This window comes from Anser brachyrhynchus (assembly GCF_964034855.1).
Source record: "Anser brachyrhynchus genome assembly, chromosome: 8".
NCBI lineage: Eukaryota > Metazoa > Chordata > Aves > Anseriformes > Anatidae > Anser > Anser brachyrhynchus.
Window position 1 is genome coordinate 11,157,541 of NC_137702.1, and position 15,481 is coordinate 11,173,021.

The window sequence follows — 15,481 nt, forward strand, 5'->3', positions numbered from 1 at the left end:
CACTGAAAATCCACGGAGACACAAACAAGGGAAGCAATGCAAGCAGGAGCACGTTCAGTAAGAGTGGTGGTGGTGTATGATTATACACTAGAAAAAACACGTAGACAGGCACGACGGCATGGAGTACCGCTCCTCTGTGGAACAAACTTCCCAGCAAGCAGCCTCCTGGGTTTGACCGAGCCTTTCCACACTCATGCACCAGCTGAACCCCTTCATCCCACCCAGGATGGCTCACTTTGTCCAGTGGCTCCCAAGTTAAAGGCAAACCGTCTCACCTGAGAACCTGAAGCTTCTGCTGTGGGCATGGACTCTGCCTTAGGCTTCCTGCAGCTTTCTGCAACGTGGCAACGCGTTAGCCAAATATCTTCACTTGGTGTCGTACTGGGTAGCGATGGCAGGGGGTTGGTAGCTGGGGGCTGCAGTGGTGACCCGTGTCAGGAGGCCAGGGACAGCTGTATGTCCCTTCCAGCCAGCCGCAAGTTCAGAGGAGGTAAAGGGGTGGGCAGGTGTCTGACTTAAACTGAGCATGTGGAAGGTGGAAGAAAGGCGATTACTTACATGCTTGCTTGGTTATGTTCTTTTCCCAATACCAAAATCTGTGATCAGAAGTTGGCATCAACCAGCAATAAACTAAGTTAATGTTCCCCGAGTTGGAACTGCATTGTCTGCAACGAGCAATAATTCAAAAATACCCACATTTCACTATCACCATTTTTTTTCCCCAGTTAGATTTCCATTGTTTAATTCACAAGTTTTCCATTATCCAGGTCAGCTTACCCTTCTCTTATGTTGAATAAATGAAAGCTTAGGAATGCAGCTATCTGCAACAGAAGGACTTCAACTCGATAGTCCTGGAGGTGTGTCCTGCTCTTACGGTTTTAGTTCAGTTTCCATCTGAGGAAATTAAAAGCTATTAACATGACAGGAAAACACCACCTGTTAACTCTAGCTTCCTCTCATTTCCTGTCTGGACATGGTTTAGGAGTCCACCAGTTACAGCAAATCCTAATAATGCAACACCAAAGAACAAAGGATGTGTCCCTCAGAGAGGAGGCAGGTACCTCGAACTCCCCCCTGCACACCCAGCGAGGAGCAGACACCAAATACAATTCCGTCACACCGCTGACCTGGGAGGAGCGAAGCAGAATAAACCTCCTTTCCTCTTAGGAAATGAGACTACTACTTTCCTGCTAAAACACCTTCCCCACTGAGCCCAGGCGGAACATCTTGCTGGTGGAGCAGGATGGATCTTTTGCCAAGACACCATGGCCAGGACGGGCCAACTGCTTCTCTGCCGATGCATCTACTCGGCCAAGTTTCTTTACCCTTGACAGACGAGGAAACCCCTGCGTGAAACGAGCAGTTACAGAGCAGAAGTAAACAAGCCTAGCATTTATAAACTGTTTGGTATCCTGTTGTTCCATAAATAGTTATTATTACCCAGGAGATCAGAACTGTCCAAAGGAGGAGAAATGCCCAGTACACGTGCTGACTAAAATCCCCAACAAGGGAAAAACAGAGAAAGTTTGTGGTTTTCTTATTTTAGCTCTCTTTGCTTAAACCGGGACCTGTAATGCTTACTCTGCCTCCTTCAAATTTAGGACATCTTTTCCCAACAGCTCCAAGAGCAGCAGCCACAGGTCCAGCAGCGACGGGCTGCGTGCTAGCAGAGCCCTGCGGCCAACATCTTCCTCTGCAGATGCCGAAACTCCACAGACGATGTTTAAGAAACAAATCAAAAGCAAAAAGAGCTGGCCACCACCTGCTCTAAAGAGCTGCCTATTTTGCCAAAGGTTACATTCAGACTGCCTGGAGCTGGATATTGGAGCTTTAAATACCCACCCGACCATCAGGTTACGCATTTACAAACAAATGCTTAAAATATAAACAACATTTGCAGAGCAGATAGGCTGTGCTGCTCATCCCTAACCCACTGCTTGGTGAAGCAGCTGGTGTGGCTTTGAACCTCCCTTGAGACCAGTCCAAAGTTGGTCCTTTCTGTCCAAAACAGAGCTGGAGACCCTCACACCGCAACAGTGCTGTCCTGAGCACTTGGACAACCTGGGGCGGACCCAACAGGGACAGGGAGAGCCCTCATGGCCCAAGTACCTTTCCCTTGCCTGTCATGGTCAGGTTTTATAACACAATTCCACCTTTCTTGTAGCATTCCTGGGATTTGTATTTGGAACTGTTCATTCACAGGCAGGTCTTTCAGTGTAAACTATTTCCTTCCCAAATAAATAAATTAATTTCTCAGGAATCTTTACGACACAGAATCACTGTCAACAGTGCAATTCCGCATGTATCCCAAGGTATGCACTTGTCTAAACACGAACCTAGGCTGGCACTGCTGATAAACGGGTTAGAAACAAGCTAAAATTTGTGCGACATCAATTCATAAAGGGCAAGCCATATAACCCTCTAAAATGACAACCTTTTGGTTTTATTTCTTTTACGAGAACAGTGCAAGACGCGTTATATGAAATATCCACAATTCTGAGGCTTTCTTCGGTTGTTTAAGCTTGGAAGAATAACAAATCAGAACGGCAGATGCGATGATTTTCAGGACAGTCACAAGGAAACACGTTTTTCTTCAGAGAGCTGGGTCACAAGTGGGACGTGGGGTAAGCTAGGGCCCTGGCTCTCACAGGAAGTTTCACGGCATGTAAAACAATGACTCCAAGTACTTCAGGAGAGAAAAAAACAACCGTGACCGTTGTTAAAGTGATGGCAAATCACACAAAAAGAAAAGCACTTTTTTTCTGAATGCATAAATCTTCAGATATGTAGCAAAAAAGAAGCAGAATGAAAAAAAACACCATACTGAGTAAAATACAGCATCTCATTGCAGTCGGCTTCACGTCAGTACGTGGTGACACATCTGCCTTGCTTTCCAGCACTGAAAGTGATTTGGGTTGGCTTGAAGCAGTGACCGAGAACCCTTGTGAAACCACAGGAACTCCACCAAGCCACCGTGCTCCCTGACATTACTACAACAGTTAGTGTTACTTCTACAATATTTAGCAATTCATCCTTGGATTTTGTTTTTGCTGCATAGTTACCTTAAAATTATAGGAAAAGAAAAAAAAATTACATTACCAAGAAAGTAATTACCTGAAGAACTTAGGCTGCTCACACTGCAGTGGAGCTTCTACAACGTTATCTGACCAGCATCCTCAAGTGACTTTTCACATTGCTACAGTCAAAAGAGAATTTTTTTGTAATCTTTCTAGTTTTCACCTTCATTTGCCTAATGTAGAGTTGGAGGGCTCCCCAGACTCTTTCTAATTTAGCCTAATAATCTTGCATAAATTAGGCTTGGTTTTCATCCGTACTGTTAGCCAGTGTGCATTGGCTGGGTGACAGCATTTGCATGCCCTGATGCTACTGAAACATTTCAATAATTGAACAAAGTGTGACAGCAAAAAGGGAGGAGGGAAAGGTAGAAGAAGAAAATAAATTGATTTGAAATACATCCCCAAATAGGGAACTTGATTAAAACCCCCAGTAGGGAGAACAAACAATTATCCACTCTGCAACACAATGCAGGAAAAACTCTGAGGGAAGCTGCACAATTTTTACATCAAGGAGAAACCACTGGTGACGTGCAGAGCCTCAAAGACACCAGGAAACTTCCTGAGGCTCAGGGAAGATGATGGGGTGGACCAATAATGATGAACCTTCAGAAAGCAGGTATCGGAATTTTAATGAAATGAGAAACACTCAAAAAGCTTTCCTAAAGGAATTTATGAGTAAAAGAAAAGAAGGCAAGACATGCATATATAAAAAACAAACAAAAAATAACAACACTACAACATGGCAATACTACATACAGAATTCAACTTTCATGCTGATATTTTCATTTTAATAATATACTGCTAATATCTTTTACATAAAATTTCTCTGAACTAAAAGCACTATGTCGGTCATTGAGAAGTGAAGAAAGCATTGAAATAGACTCAAATGCACTCAGATCCTCAAACAATCTTTGCTGCAAGATTTTTCCTGAAAGTTAAATATTCTTATTAGTATAGCTTTTGAGCAGATGGGCCACACCAACAGAGCCCAAACACATGCACAATAAAATATGCTCATTTGGGGGCATGCGTTAAATTTATTGCTTCTATTACAATCATGCATGTTCACACAAACACAGCTATTTATTTGTACATTTGCAAAGCTGTAATCACCCCCTCACCCCCCTGCTTTTTTGTTTGTTTTGGTTAAAGTTCAGAATTTCAAAATAACTATAGTATTCGGGGGGGAGGCAGGGGGAAAAAGAGAGAAAAAAAATCCTGTTCCCACTTTGGCATAAGATGCAGTGTGTACTCATACTGAGGTGAGAACACAGATGCTCTTACACCTTTCCCGAAGGCAAAAAGGCACACGCACCCCAAGGTCCTCGTGCCCATATCGGACCTTTCACCTAACAATCTCACTTAATTCAGAAGTCATGGAAAGGATTCTGAAGACAAACTTCTTGGGCACGAAGCCTGCACATCACATGGACTTGCGCACATTTATTATTAATCTTGAGAGAGGTTAAGCATGAAAGATTTCAGCTCCAAAAATAGATCTTGCATGGAGCCTACTGTCATGATGAGCACATAGGAACTGCATGTACTCTGCACATTTTTTGAAAGTGAAAACAGTCAACATGGGATTAACACGAACAACCTGCACGAACTGAGGGTGAAAGCAGACACCTACTTCCTGCCCAGGTGGCTGAAGGGGTTTTTGCAGTCCCATCACCTCAGCTCGGCGTACCCGCGCTGCAACCCTTGCCTGGGCTGGTACGGTGATTTGGTAATTCCATAAACTGGATCAGTGAACTCATCTGGATTAAAAATAAGCTTGCGCAAAAGGAGCCGATGGATGGGGGAGGGAAAACTAACATTCGGACATGAGGATTATTTTACTTATCCAGTTTATTGCACTGTCTGCAGGTGTTTATGCTAGCTCAGGTAGGGGAGCAGCACAAGGGACCGACAGCATGAACTCCTTAAGCTAACAAAGCCAAGACAGAAAGGGTACGCAGAACAACACCTGGATCTCAGGGCAATGAATTTAGGAGCTAGCGCTGAAGTTCTGCTTGCACAGCCTCGTCTGCTCATCTCTGGCATTACAATCGTTGCTCTCTACGACAACAAAGAATGCAGGGAATCAAAGAAAACTATCAAAGAGAAATGAGTTATCTGACCACACTCTCTAACCTCAGCTTTGCTTATCACCTGTACCAGTTTTCAACGCCCTGAACGTCAGTTACCAAATGCTGCCACTTAATACCTGCCTCCTCCTGAAGCCTGTGCAGGTGGAACCGACTGAAGCAGTCGGTGCATTGTGAAGGACAATCCCATTTCCATGGTTATAAATAGCAACAACAGCTCAGACAACAATCCTAGCTTGAACATTAAAAGCAAACGTCTTCTAAAAGACTGTGCTGCACATTCACTAAAGCACAGCCAGCTGAGACGAAATATTTTGTGAGATAACATACTTTTCACCTTTAGGCAGAAGTATGAGAGATTTGAGCCTCTCAGATGAGTGCTCGGCAATAAAACACACACAGGAATTAGCAAAGGAACATACATTAGGACCTGGTGTATCCTCTGACCCGATTCTGTCACTCAAAATCTACGTTAATGTATGTTTTAAAAAAGCACCCTCTGTGTTTTCAAACTGGATATAATACGCAACGCACAAAATACAGAGGTGAAAAAGTGAGAGAATCAAAACGTACAGGGAAAAAAAGGCAGTATTTCATCACAAGGAGAAGGGTAAAGCAGTGCAGCAGGCTACACTTGCTGCCAGTGAGGGTGGTGTGGCAGACGAGGACGTGTTACGGGAAAAGCCGCCGAGACCTGGGTGGGGAAGCAAGGTGCTGCCCTGACAGCAGAGGCGCTTTGATGAGCACCACGCCGCACGCATGCTTTGGCTCGCACGCTTGTTTAGCCGGGGTTTCTACAAAACACAGAGCAAGGAGGCGACGGCAGGCACGCGGCGTGCTCTGGCTCCCGGGTCGGGAGGCAGGCACTGAGCAGCACGCAGGATGGAGAGGTGCGAAACGCCGACTGCTCAGTGCCCCTGGGCACCGCCGCCGCCTCCATCCCTCCCATCCTGGAGTCCTGAGCTCCTGAGAGTGCAGTTCACCAAGGAACTGAGGGAAGCTTAGGGCGTTCAGCACTTACCAGGAGAAAATATACCTCCATCAACATGCCCCTGTCCCTATATATTGAAAAAAAAACACAACATATATATGTAGAAAAAATATGTATGTATATATATACATATATACCTACAAATATATATGTAAATGAAGAGTACTACTACTCACTGCACCCAAAAAGATCACAAACTATGCAGAAGGCAGGTCATGCTGCAGTCAGGGAACACTTTAAAACTCCCATAGCAATTCTGAGTGGTAAACTAATTACCCAGCCTGGTTCTTCAGTGAGCTCTCCAGAACCACATGAAGCTGCCATCCTTTGGCTTCCTCCGCTCTTCTTAAATAGTTAATCAAAAAGGAAACAGCAGTCACCTTCCTGGCAGCCTCTGAGCACAGAGCTCATGCCCTGTCACTTGAGCACAAGCCCATGCTGCGTATGGCAGTACTTCACGAGGTGCTGAGACAGGCAAACATGACCCAAGTCAGCTCTAAACAAAGGGATGATAATTCTCTTTTCAAAATATTCTTTTTTTTTTTTTCCCCTGAATATCTAAGTAACAAAGCAGGAAAGCGTGGATTGGAAAGGTGTTCCTGTGTGCTTATTATAAGAAGCACAAGTTCCAAGAAGGAGATACGGAAATGAAGGGGGAAGTGTTTGGGATGAGGGGATCACATTTTGAAATCATCCCAATCCACGCTAAAGTCCTTGCTAAGGCTCCAGTTCCACCTGAAACTCCAAGCCTTATCAGAATCATGCCCTTTAGGAAACAAAACAAAACAAAACGTTCTTAAGAATAAAAGCTTCATAAACTGTATCTGCAGGACAGTGATGGCAAAGAAAATTTTGCTGAGCTCAGATATCAAAAGTACAGGAGTCTCTGTACGTGATGGAGAAAGGCACTCCGGAGCTGTGCTGGCTATTACACACCTGGCCTGTGTAAGTGGAGGAAAGCACAGGAGTCAAGACCTATAACATTAAGGGGGACTTAAGCATCAGAAAAATAAAGACAAATGACAAATGACGAGAGAAAGTCACCAAAACGTCTTTATCTGAAGTATACCCATGTCACGCATTCCCCATTGCTATGAAAGTTTAAAACATTTTGAACTTCATGTACAAAGAAACAATTCAGCCTGAAAATATAAAACCAGAAGAGATTATGTGAGAGCTGGTTTTCCTCAGAGTGGAGAGTGGGCTGCTGTATTTAAAATGAACTCTAAAAAAGAAAAACATGAATTTTGTGAATGTGAAATGTCAATTGCTAATCAGTAGAAAGTTTACAGCAAAATAACCAAATAAGTGAAACTCATTTTGTTTATGAACTGACTTAAAGGAGTTTATAATTCATGTATATAAGATTATTTTTTTTTAGCACCAAGTCACTAGAAAGAGCTGTTTATAACCATATTCTTGGCACTAAGAAATAGTCTTACATAAATTCACTATTTTGGTCACAACACCTATAATTTCTTTATATATCAGACTTTCTCTTCCCCCATAATCTGAAATCCTTTCAGACACTCTCTCTTTAATACTTCTTCCCCATATTCTCTTACCAAACACAGATTCACAAGTCTGTAGGCTGCATTCCCTCTGTATTTACCAACTCCTCGAATTTCTGGTGTTAGCAGCCAGCTTACAAGAGTCTGTGGTTGGAAAACTGGCAGTAGCTGAACTGTCCCAGGCTGGCACGGCAGCCACAAACTGTGGGCAGAGGTCTTTTTTCTCATTCAGTAAAGAACATGGCATAGAAAAAGAAATAACTGTACACAGGCAGCATCGTTTCCACAGCAAGGCCAGACAGAGGGGAGACTGCAGTGCTAACACAAACACAAGTTAGTGCCTTCCACACAAAGGTCACAGCATTAACTCCAGACTCGTAGGTGACCTCAGATCTACTAAAAATAGTCAAATTCACTGAACAAAGACCTACTGATGCGATTCTACCAAAGACGCTTGCCATTTTCTTTGTTTCATTGAGAAACCAGTAACCTTACTTCAGGCACTCTGAGTCACTGTCTACTGTTAGTCGGCTTTTAAGAGGCAGAATCAGATTGTTCTGGAAAGTGAAAAATGAGATAACCGAGGTCTCGCGGCAGAACTCCTCCGTTTGCAGTGAGCACCAGAGGCAGCCCAGCTGGCCAGCTGCTAGCGGAGATGCAACACTGAGATCGTGCATCCACTCCTCTTGGTGGGCAATGCATGTCCTGAGTCAGACTGCAGCGTGTTTCTATGAAGCTATGCCAGTCTGCCTTTAAGTCACACTAATTAAAAAAAAACAACAACACAGAAACACCAAAACCCAAGTCAATAAAACTTGATTGTCAGTTTGTCTGTTTATTTTTTTTTTAATTTTATTTTTTTTATTCTATGAAACTTATTCTCAGGGAAAAAAAATAACTGGAAATAGCATGAAATAGCACTTCCCCTTGTTTACTTTAAACCTGGTACACTAAATTTCCTTTTAATATCTCTGAATCTTGTACTGAGAGAAGCAATCACCTAAACATTATCTCTGTGCCACTTACTGCTTTACTCAGTTATCAATCCCTTCTGCTCTCTGATTTCTCTACCTCCGACTGAAAAGTCTAAGTCTACTCAATCTTTCTGTGGAGAAATAACTCCGCATTCTTGTTTATTCTTTATTACCACCATATATATTGAATTATTCTAGACCTGTTTCAAAATTAGTTGAAGAGAATCACATCCATTATTGAACAGAGGTGCACGGCAGGAGACACGGTGGGATAACATTCTTATTTTTTCTGCATTTCTCTTTTGATATGTTCCCTCTTTTAGCCGCCACTGGTCAATAAGTCACAGAACCATCCACAGTAATTCCAATTTCTCTTTCCCGATTTGCAAGGCATAACTGAGTACATCATTGGGTATATGCCGTCAGATCAATCTTCTCAATAAACACTGTCTGCCATCTATCAGAACCAAACCTGGCCTGCTATTCTGTCGTCCCATCGCTTTGTTGCTTTTGGTCTTGCAACCCGGAAAAATGTGTCAGCGTTTATTATTCAATCCGTTCCAGATATTTTATGAGCACTTGGAACACCACAGATCCCAGCACACGTTCTGCAGAGGACTCCATGAGTGACATTGCTGTATTGTCCAACCTTCTTTTTTTTTTCCCCCCCATACCATTTCCAGGCTTTGCCTAGTCACTACCTAATCACTACAGGGTTACGCCAGTTTAATCTCCTAACAGTCTTGGAAACCCCAAGAGGTGTTTTGTTTTTTAAATAAGAAATCCAGACACGCTGTGTTAGTTAAATCACCTTCACCAAATGCTCATCCAGTCACTCACACAACATGAGCACATTTACAAGCCCAGACTTCCTGCTACAGAAGACAACTTGACTCCTCTCTATTATCGCCTTTATCCTTGTTAACACCAACTCTATTCGTTTTTTTATAGTTTCTACCAAGGTGCCTAATACAGAAACCAGGCTCTCTAATAGTTTCCAGTTTCCCAAACACTCCGTGAGCCCCTCTTTAAAAGCCTGACACGTTTACTGCTTTTCATTCTTCCCCTCTAAGGCCAATTTAAGCGATGGTTATACACAACCGTGTGTAACTCAGCAACTTCATCGCCGAGTTCTTCACAAAGTAAGAACTTTTCCTAGCAATTCATTGTGCTGATTTGCTCCAAAATGTCACCCTTCTGACAGCTTCCCCCAGTTAGCTCCCCACAAAGGAGGTCTCCACATGGGAACCACTCTGCAGTGAATAGCAATGCAAATAACTTCTCTGCTACGGCTTTACCTTCCATTAGCGCACATGTAATATTATGATCATCTAGCAGCCCATCAGGATCTCTGGCAGGCTTTCTGCTTTTGACAGTTGGACAAAAAGTTTTATTATTTTTCATGCCTTTCTAAAGTTGTTCCTCAACATTTTTTTGGCCTACCTTACTACGGTGTATATTTAACTTGCCAAAGTTAATGCTCTTTCCTATTCTCCTCATTTGGATATGTCTCCTGCTGCAGAAACATGACTTATTTCTACGGAGCCTTGTTTACTTTACTGGTTAAGCCAATCCTTGTTTGTTTTTGTGGCTTTCCTTCAGCCTCTTCTTTCTCCTCCCATCTCAGACTTTCACCACTGAAACTGGACGCAGTGCTCAGGAAGATTTGGGTTGTGTGGGTCTTTTTGTTTGTTTGTTTTTGGTTAACCAGTGCGAAAGACAAGCAAAATTTCTCATCTTACGCACATCCATGTGACCCTGAAACAGCATTTCAGCTATGATACTTTGCTGAGACTACATGAAGCTTTTTCTCTGTCTGCTTCCAAGACTGTTTTTCTATCTTAAAGGTATAATCTACATTTATTCCTCCCAGATGTCTTGTTTCATATTTGGATGTCTTAAAATATATTTCATTGGACTGTGGCCACTTAAAAAAAAAAAATCAGGCAATCCAGATTGTTCTCTAGAAGTACCCAATCATTTATTGAGTACTCTCCAATAAACGTATCATCTGCACACTTAACCTAGGATTTTTTCCAGCTTGGATTATTGATGGCGACATTAAGCACTGCGAGAATGAGAACCGATTGACTGAGGAAATAACCTTGTGGAAATAACTCCATTCAGGCTTTCCTTACCAGCAACCACATTTTGAAATTTCTAGGGCATTGCTCTTTAATCCATCTAGTGCATACTCATGCTTGGTAAAGTCAGAAGTCACATTTTCACCATTAAAGAAGCACTTACCAAGAAGAGTTACATCCTCTGAAAAATATTTATTCTATCTCAACTATTTCCATCATATTTTGCCTATTTACATTTTAAATTGCACTGAAAAGTCAGGAACCTTTAGAGTGGGAAAACATTTATTCATTTTATTCATGCTTGAAAACAGCCAAACCAACTTTATCCAAATAAAACAAAACAAAAACAACACAAAAAAACCCAACATTTTATGGCAAAGACCAAGCCTGAAAAATGTCACCCTGAGAGATCGTGTTTTTTACTAATGACATAAGCAACTGAAAACAAAAACTAAAATAAAAGAAATCATGCAGGCAAGATGATTTACATTTAAGAGTTCTAAATATATTAAATTATGATACCTGGCTTGGTAATATTAGCTTTGTATAATTGAGTATGAGAGAAGTTTCAGAAGATAATTCTTTGCAGAACTACAGGTCAGCCATCCTTACACCACATCAATCCTATGTAAAATAATGATATTTCTGACATTGAATGCTATTAATAAAGAATTGAAGGACATGCTGGAAAAAACCTGCAGACCTCAGTAAGATTTAGGAGAAGCAACTGAACACGAAACCCCAGCAAGATGATGTCTGTAGAACTATAATTTTTTAATGCATGAACAAGAAAACAAACAGACTAGAGAAAAGGTACTTCCTCTTTACATGGCATTAGTTCAATGCAGTTAGCTGTTTGTGAGTGACCAACAGTGGTCTGTAAGTAGCTACCGAGGGGAAAAATAGCATTTTGGGTTTTAGCAGGCAAAGAAACCCTCTTCTTGAAGTCTAATTTAAAATGAAAATGAGATGAGTATTTTGCAGTAATTAGTTCATCTATAGAAATAACTCATCACATTGTTACCAGATTCTCAGACAGCTGAAACCTTTAAATGAAGATAACTAGCCTGTGAGCCATGACAAATTTACTTGGAAAAAAAAAAAGGTAAAGTAATTACTTACTTTGGGAAGATGACAGTCATGAGTGCTGATGCATAACCAGGCTTGCACACTCCCTCAGAGAAATTTGCATACCTTGATGCCAGTTCTGGAGGCCTGTAAAAAATAAGGACAGAGTCAGGGCTCTCCTGCTATGAACTGGTTTTTGCAATCATCCAAGTCATTTTTTCTTACAATTTTTCTCAATAACAGCTATGAGGAATAATAGCCAATATAGAAGGGTATTCATTTGTTGTAATATAGCACCACGGGAGAACAAACAACAAAGGAGAGAGTTAAAGATACGTGAAATAGCAGTAAACCACTATTTTTTGAAACATTTTCATACCTAGGAAGGTAAAGCTTATGGAAGAAATGTATTAAGACACCTTTTCAGACTTCAGCTTTTCAAAAGGGAGAAAGTATAACCAGCAGTTTGCTTTGGCTATTTTTCTAGAGTATGATCAAAGTTAAAATTATAGAAAAGTATTATTTGTAAGATACCTTTCAAGCATTTGAAAGGAATTGCTGAGCAGTTCTGACAGGCTATCATCAAGGGATGCATTCAGCATTTGGGACAGACAACATTGCTGCTGCTGTTCTGTTGAGATATGTCTAATAATTGAGTTTGGCTAGCAATTCCAGGGCCAAATTCAGATACGTATTTTTTTCTTCCACTTCACTTTAGTACAGAAACAACATCTGTTTAGCATTTAGCAACTCAAGGAAAGATACTTAAGTCAAGTACATATTTTTACCATAGACCTACTGAGTGACTGGGAAAAGTACCATTTAATTTTGTTTGTGTTTCCATTTACCACCTGTAGAATTTTTATATTCACTGTTTCACAAAAAACATAGCAAAGGTTAACTCACTTGGGCTTTTGAGATAACATTATATATCTTAACGTCGGTCACAGTATGAGAATGATTAATACTCCCACCAGAAAAATGCATTTACAGTTGCATGTTCAATAATCAGTGGAGGTTGCAAGTGTTAACTACTACTGAGGGCAGATCAATAATTCTGTATATACAGCGCTATTTTGATAGCGGTAGGCGTGGAACGAAGGTTTTTTTCCTACAGGTCAGTAACAACAGTCAAATGAAGACAACAGTACAGATCTGCAAAATAGATCCTCAAAAATCATTTTGAAGAGCCCAGCATTACCACAACAGTATTTTCTTTTCTATGCATCACCAACATCGGTTAGGTTGCAAACTGCTGCTGGAGGTAACAGCATGGAGTCAGAGCGTTTCAAGTGAGTGATACAAAGCTGAACCCCTGAACTGAAAACGGGATCCTGGAGGGATCATGAGCGGTGGTACAAACAGAACCCTAACCAGGGATGTTCTGTATTTGAATGTCAGCAGTTCTGTGCTGAACTGGCAGTAGCTTTCCTTGTACTGGTACTGGGATCACTTCCCAAGAGATCATAGCTAGCTCCAGCTGGATGATCAAGAGATGAAAAGTACATTTTACTATTGTACATATACTACAAAATTTCCTAAATCTGTGGTTCTTAAAGAATACAGTTTTATTCAGCAGAAACAGTTTAAGTCTTCAACAGCCGGAAAAGGACGTAAGCTAGACAAAATAAAAAGTTACTGTAAGTATTTCATTTGTTAAGACCTTTGTAGATAAAAACTACATGAAAAAAATTAAGGTAACATAGGCCCAACTCTAATCCTGCCACAGGTTTCCCACATAATTTTGGTCAAAACATTTGATCTTTTACTATCACAATTCCTCATCTAGGACTCGGACTGAATGATTTGTGTTCGGACTCCAGTCCAGATCTCTTTATAAATAGGCACAGGAAGGGAAGGTCTGTTGTTGACAAAACAGAATGTTTTAATGGTGCTAAAATATATTCCCTTCTAACACTGTCAAAAGGGACAGCGTGGTGTATAGGTCACTGCTTGTTGCAGCATGCCACCATTTCAGATACGAAGAAGTGGGGGAAATTTTAATCTCTATCAAGCAAATATAAGCGTTACTGGATTTTTCTGGCTTAGGGAAAAACACAGAGCTCCCTAATACCGAAATCTTCAAAAACAAGCACAAAGCAACTGGAATTTATCTGTAGCCACCACGGTAGTGAGTCATTGCTGGCAAACTTGTATAACCATTTGAATGGCAGGCTTTGCTCAAATGACCTCAGTGGTCACACAGAATATCTTGTGCCACAAGCACAGGCATTTTTCTCTTTTCTGATTTAACGGCGCTTTCATTATCAAATTAAAATGTCACTCAGATGCCCATCATGGCGTTTCTGCAAAAGAACAGTGGGCTGACAACCCCGTGCCTTTGCTTCGCACGGAAGGGCTGGTCAGCGCAGCATACTGATGCCGGAGCTGTCAGTTACAAAACCCACAAAGATACTCGGAGCTGCTGGAGCCCGAGGGGCAGAGCTGCTGACATTTCTTGGATGTGATGAAGTTCATGAGCCAGACTGCCAGAGGCAGAACAATTCTCGTAAGCCAATTGTAGCTGCCATCTCGCATCACTCAACATATGTTCATCTCCTTTCTTCTAGCCACTTATTAAGCCAGCAGGCTACAGAAAACTAGAAGTGGGCACTCTATATTTTAAATCCATGTAGGGACGCATTTTGTTTGATTTCTTCAGATTATATGTTGAGGTCACACTGTCATTGCCAACATGCTCGTAAGGATAACCCTATTTTAGCATACAACTCAAGGCTAAATGTTTAGAGTAAGGCTACATACAGGCTTGCTACCATTCTGCTACCTCATAAAGCCATCCAAGCTGATATCATTTTAGATGTATAAACTTGTTTTGTGGTGTGTGTTGTTTTTTCTTCCCCTGCAAGATTCATTGATCTCACAGAGATTGCTCTTCCATAAATTAGTCTGCAAAACATCTTGCATGAAGTGTCCCGTACTGCAAGGCTGATGCTGGAGGTGTGAGGTAGAGAACTACACATCAAACAAATCACAGTGTTTGTTAGTAGGTACACAGCTCTGTAACAAAACTAGTATTCAGAACTAAAATGTATGAATAAGCACCTCTTTCATATTTGATGACCATGTACCTATTACACTGTGTAACAATTACACTGCTGCATCTGTTGCTACTTTTGTGATTACATTTCTTATTTCCCAATAGAAGAAATAGTATTACTAAGAGTACATTCTGCAAAAGAAGCCTCACAAATTAGCAAAACAGGGTGCACAGCATTCGAGAGCTTAGGCTCGATTCTTGTTTTATAATCCTGATTTCTGCTTTCAACAGATGGGTCAAGAACTACGCACCAAACCAAACTGTGTTACCTTCTCAGTGCTTTACTAGCGAACAGCCTCACCTCACTAGCTCTGTTACTGTGCCTGGGATCAAAGGAGATCCTGATGACACAGGAATTATTGGGGTAAGCCAGGCAGGGCTATCATGGCAGTTACGGAACCAAGCTGGAAATCTTCTCTACATCTTCAAAGTCCAAGCACATCAGTTCAGACTCCTGATTCTCACGCTGCTAGTTACAGCAAGAACATCAGTTAGGTGAAGGTGGTTAAAGAGCTAGGGGAGGTAGAAGAAAGGATGTAGTCAGATGACACCGTGGACCCTTACATTTTCCTCAGACTTTGTGCAGGGGAAAGTAAAACAGTAAGATACTACATTGCTCAAGAATGAA

The 15,481-nt window shown here is 41.5% G+C and overlaps 1 protein-coding gene across 15 annotated transcripts in view; it reads right to left on the bottom strand.

The window, feature by feature from the left end:
- Positions 1-15,481, bottom strand: part of ST3GAL3 (ST3 beta-galactoside alpha-2,3-sialyltransferase 3) — a 180,758-nt gene that overhangs the window by 96,172 nt on the left and 69,105 nt on the right. For all 15 annotated transcript variants that reach the window (XM_080603463.1, XM_080603456.1, XM_080603466.1 and 12 more), the window contains one exon: positions 11,850-11,942. In XM_080603463.1, the coding sequence (XP_080459589.1) occupies positions 11,850-11,942 (93 nt within the window). The remainder of the gene's footprint in view (positions 1-11,849; positions 11,943-15,481) is intronic.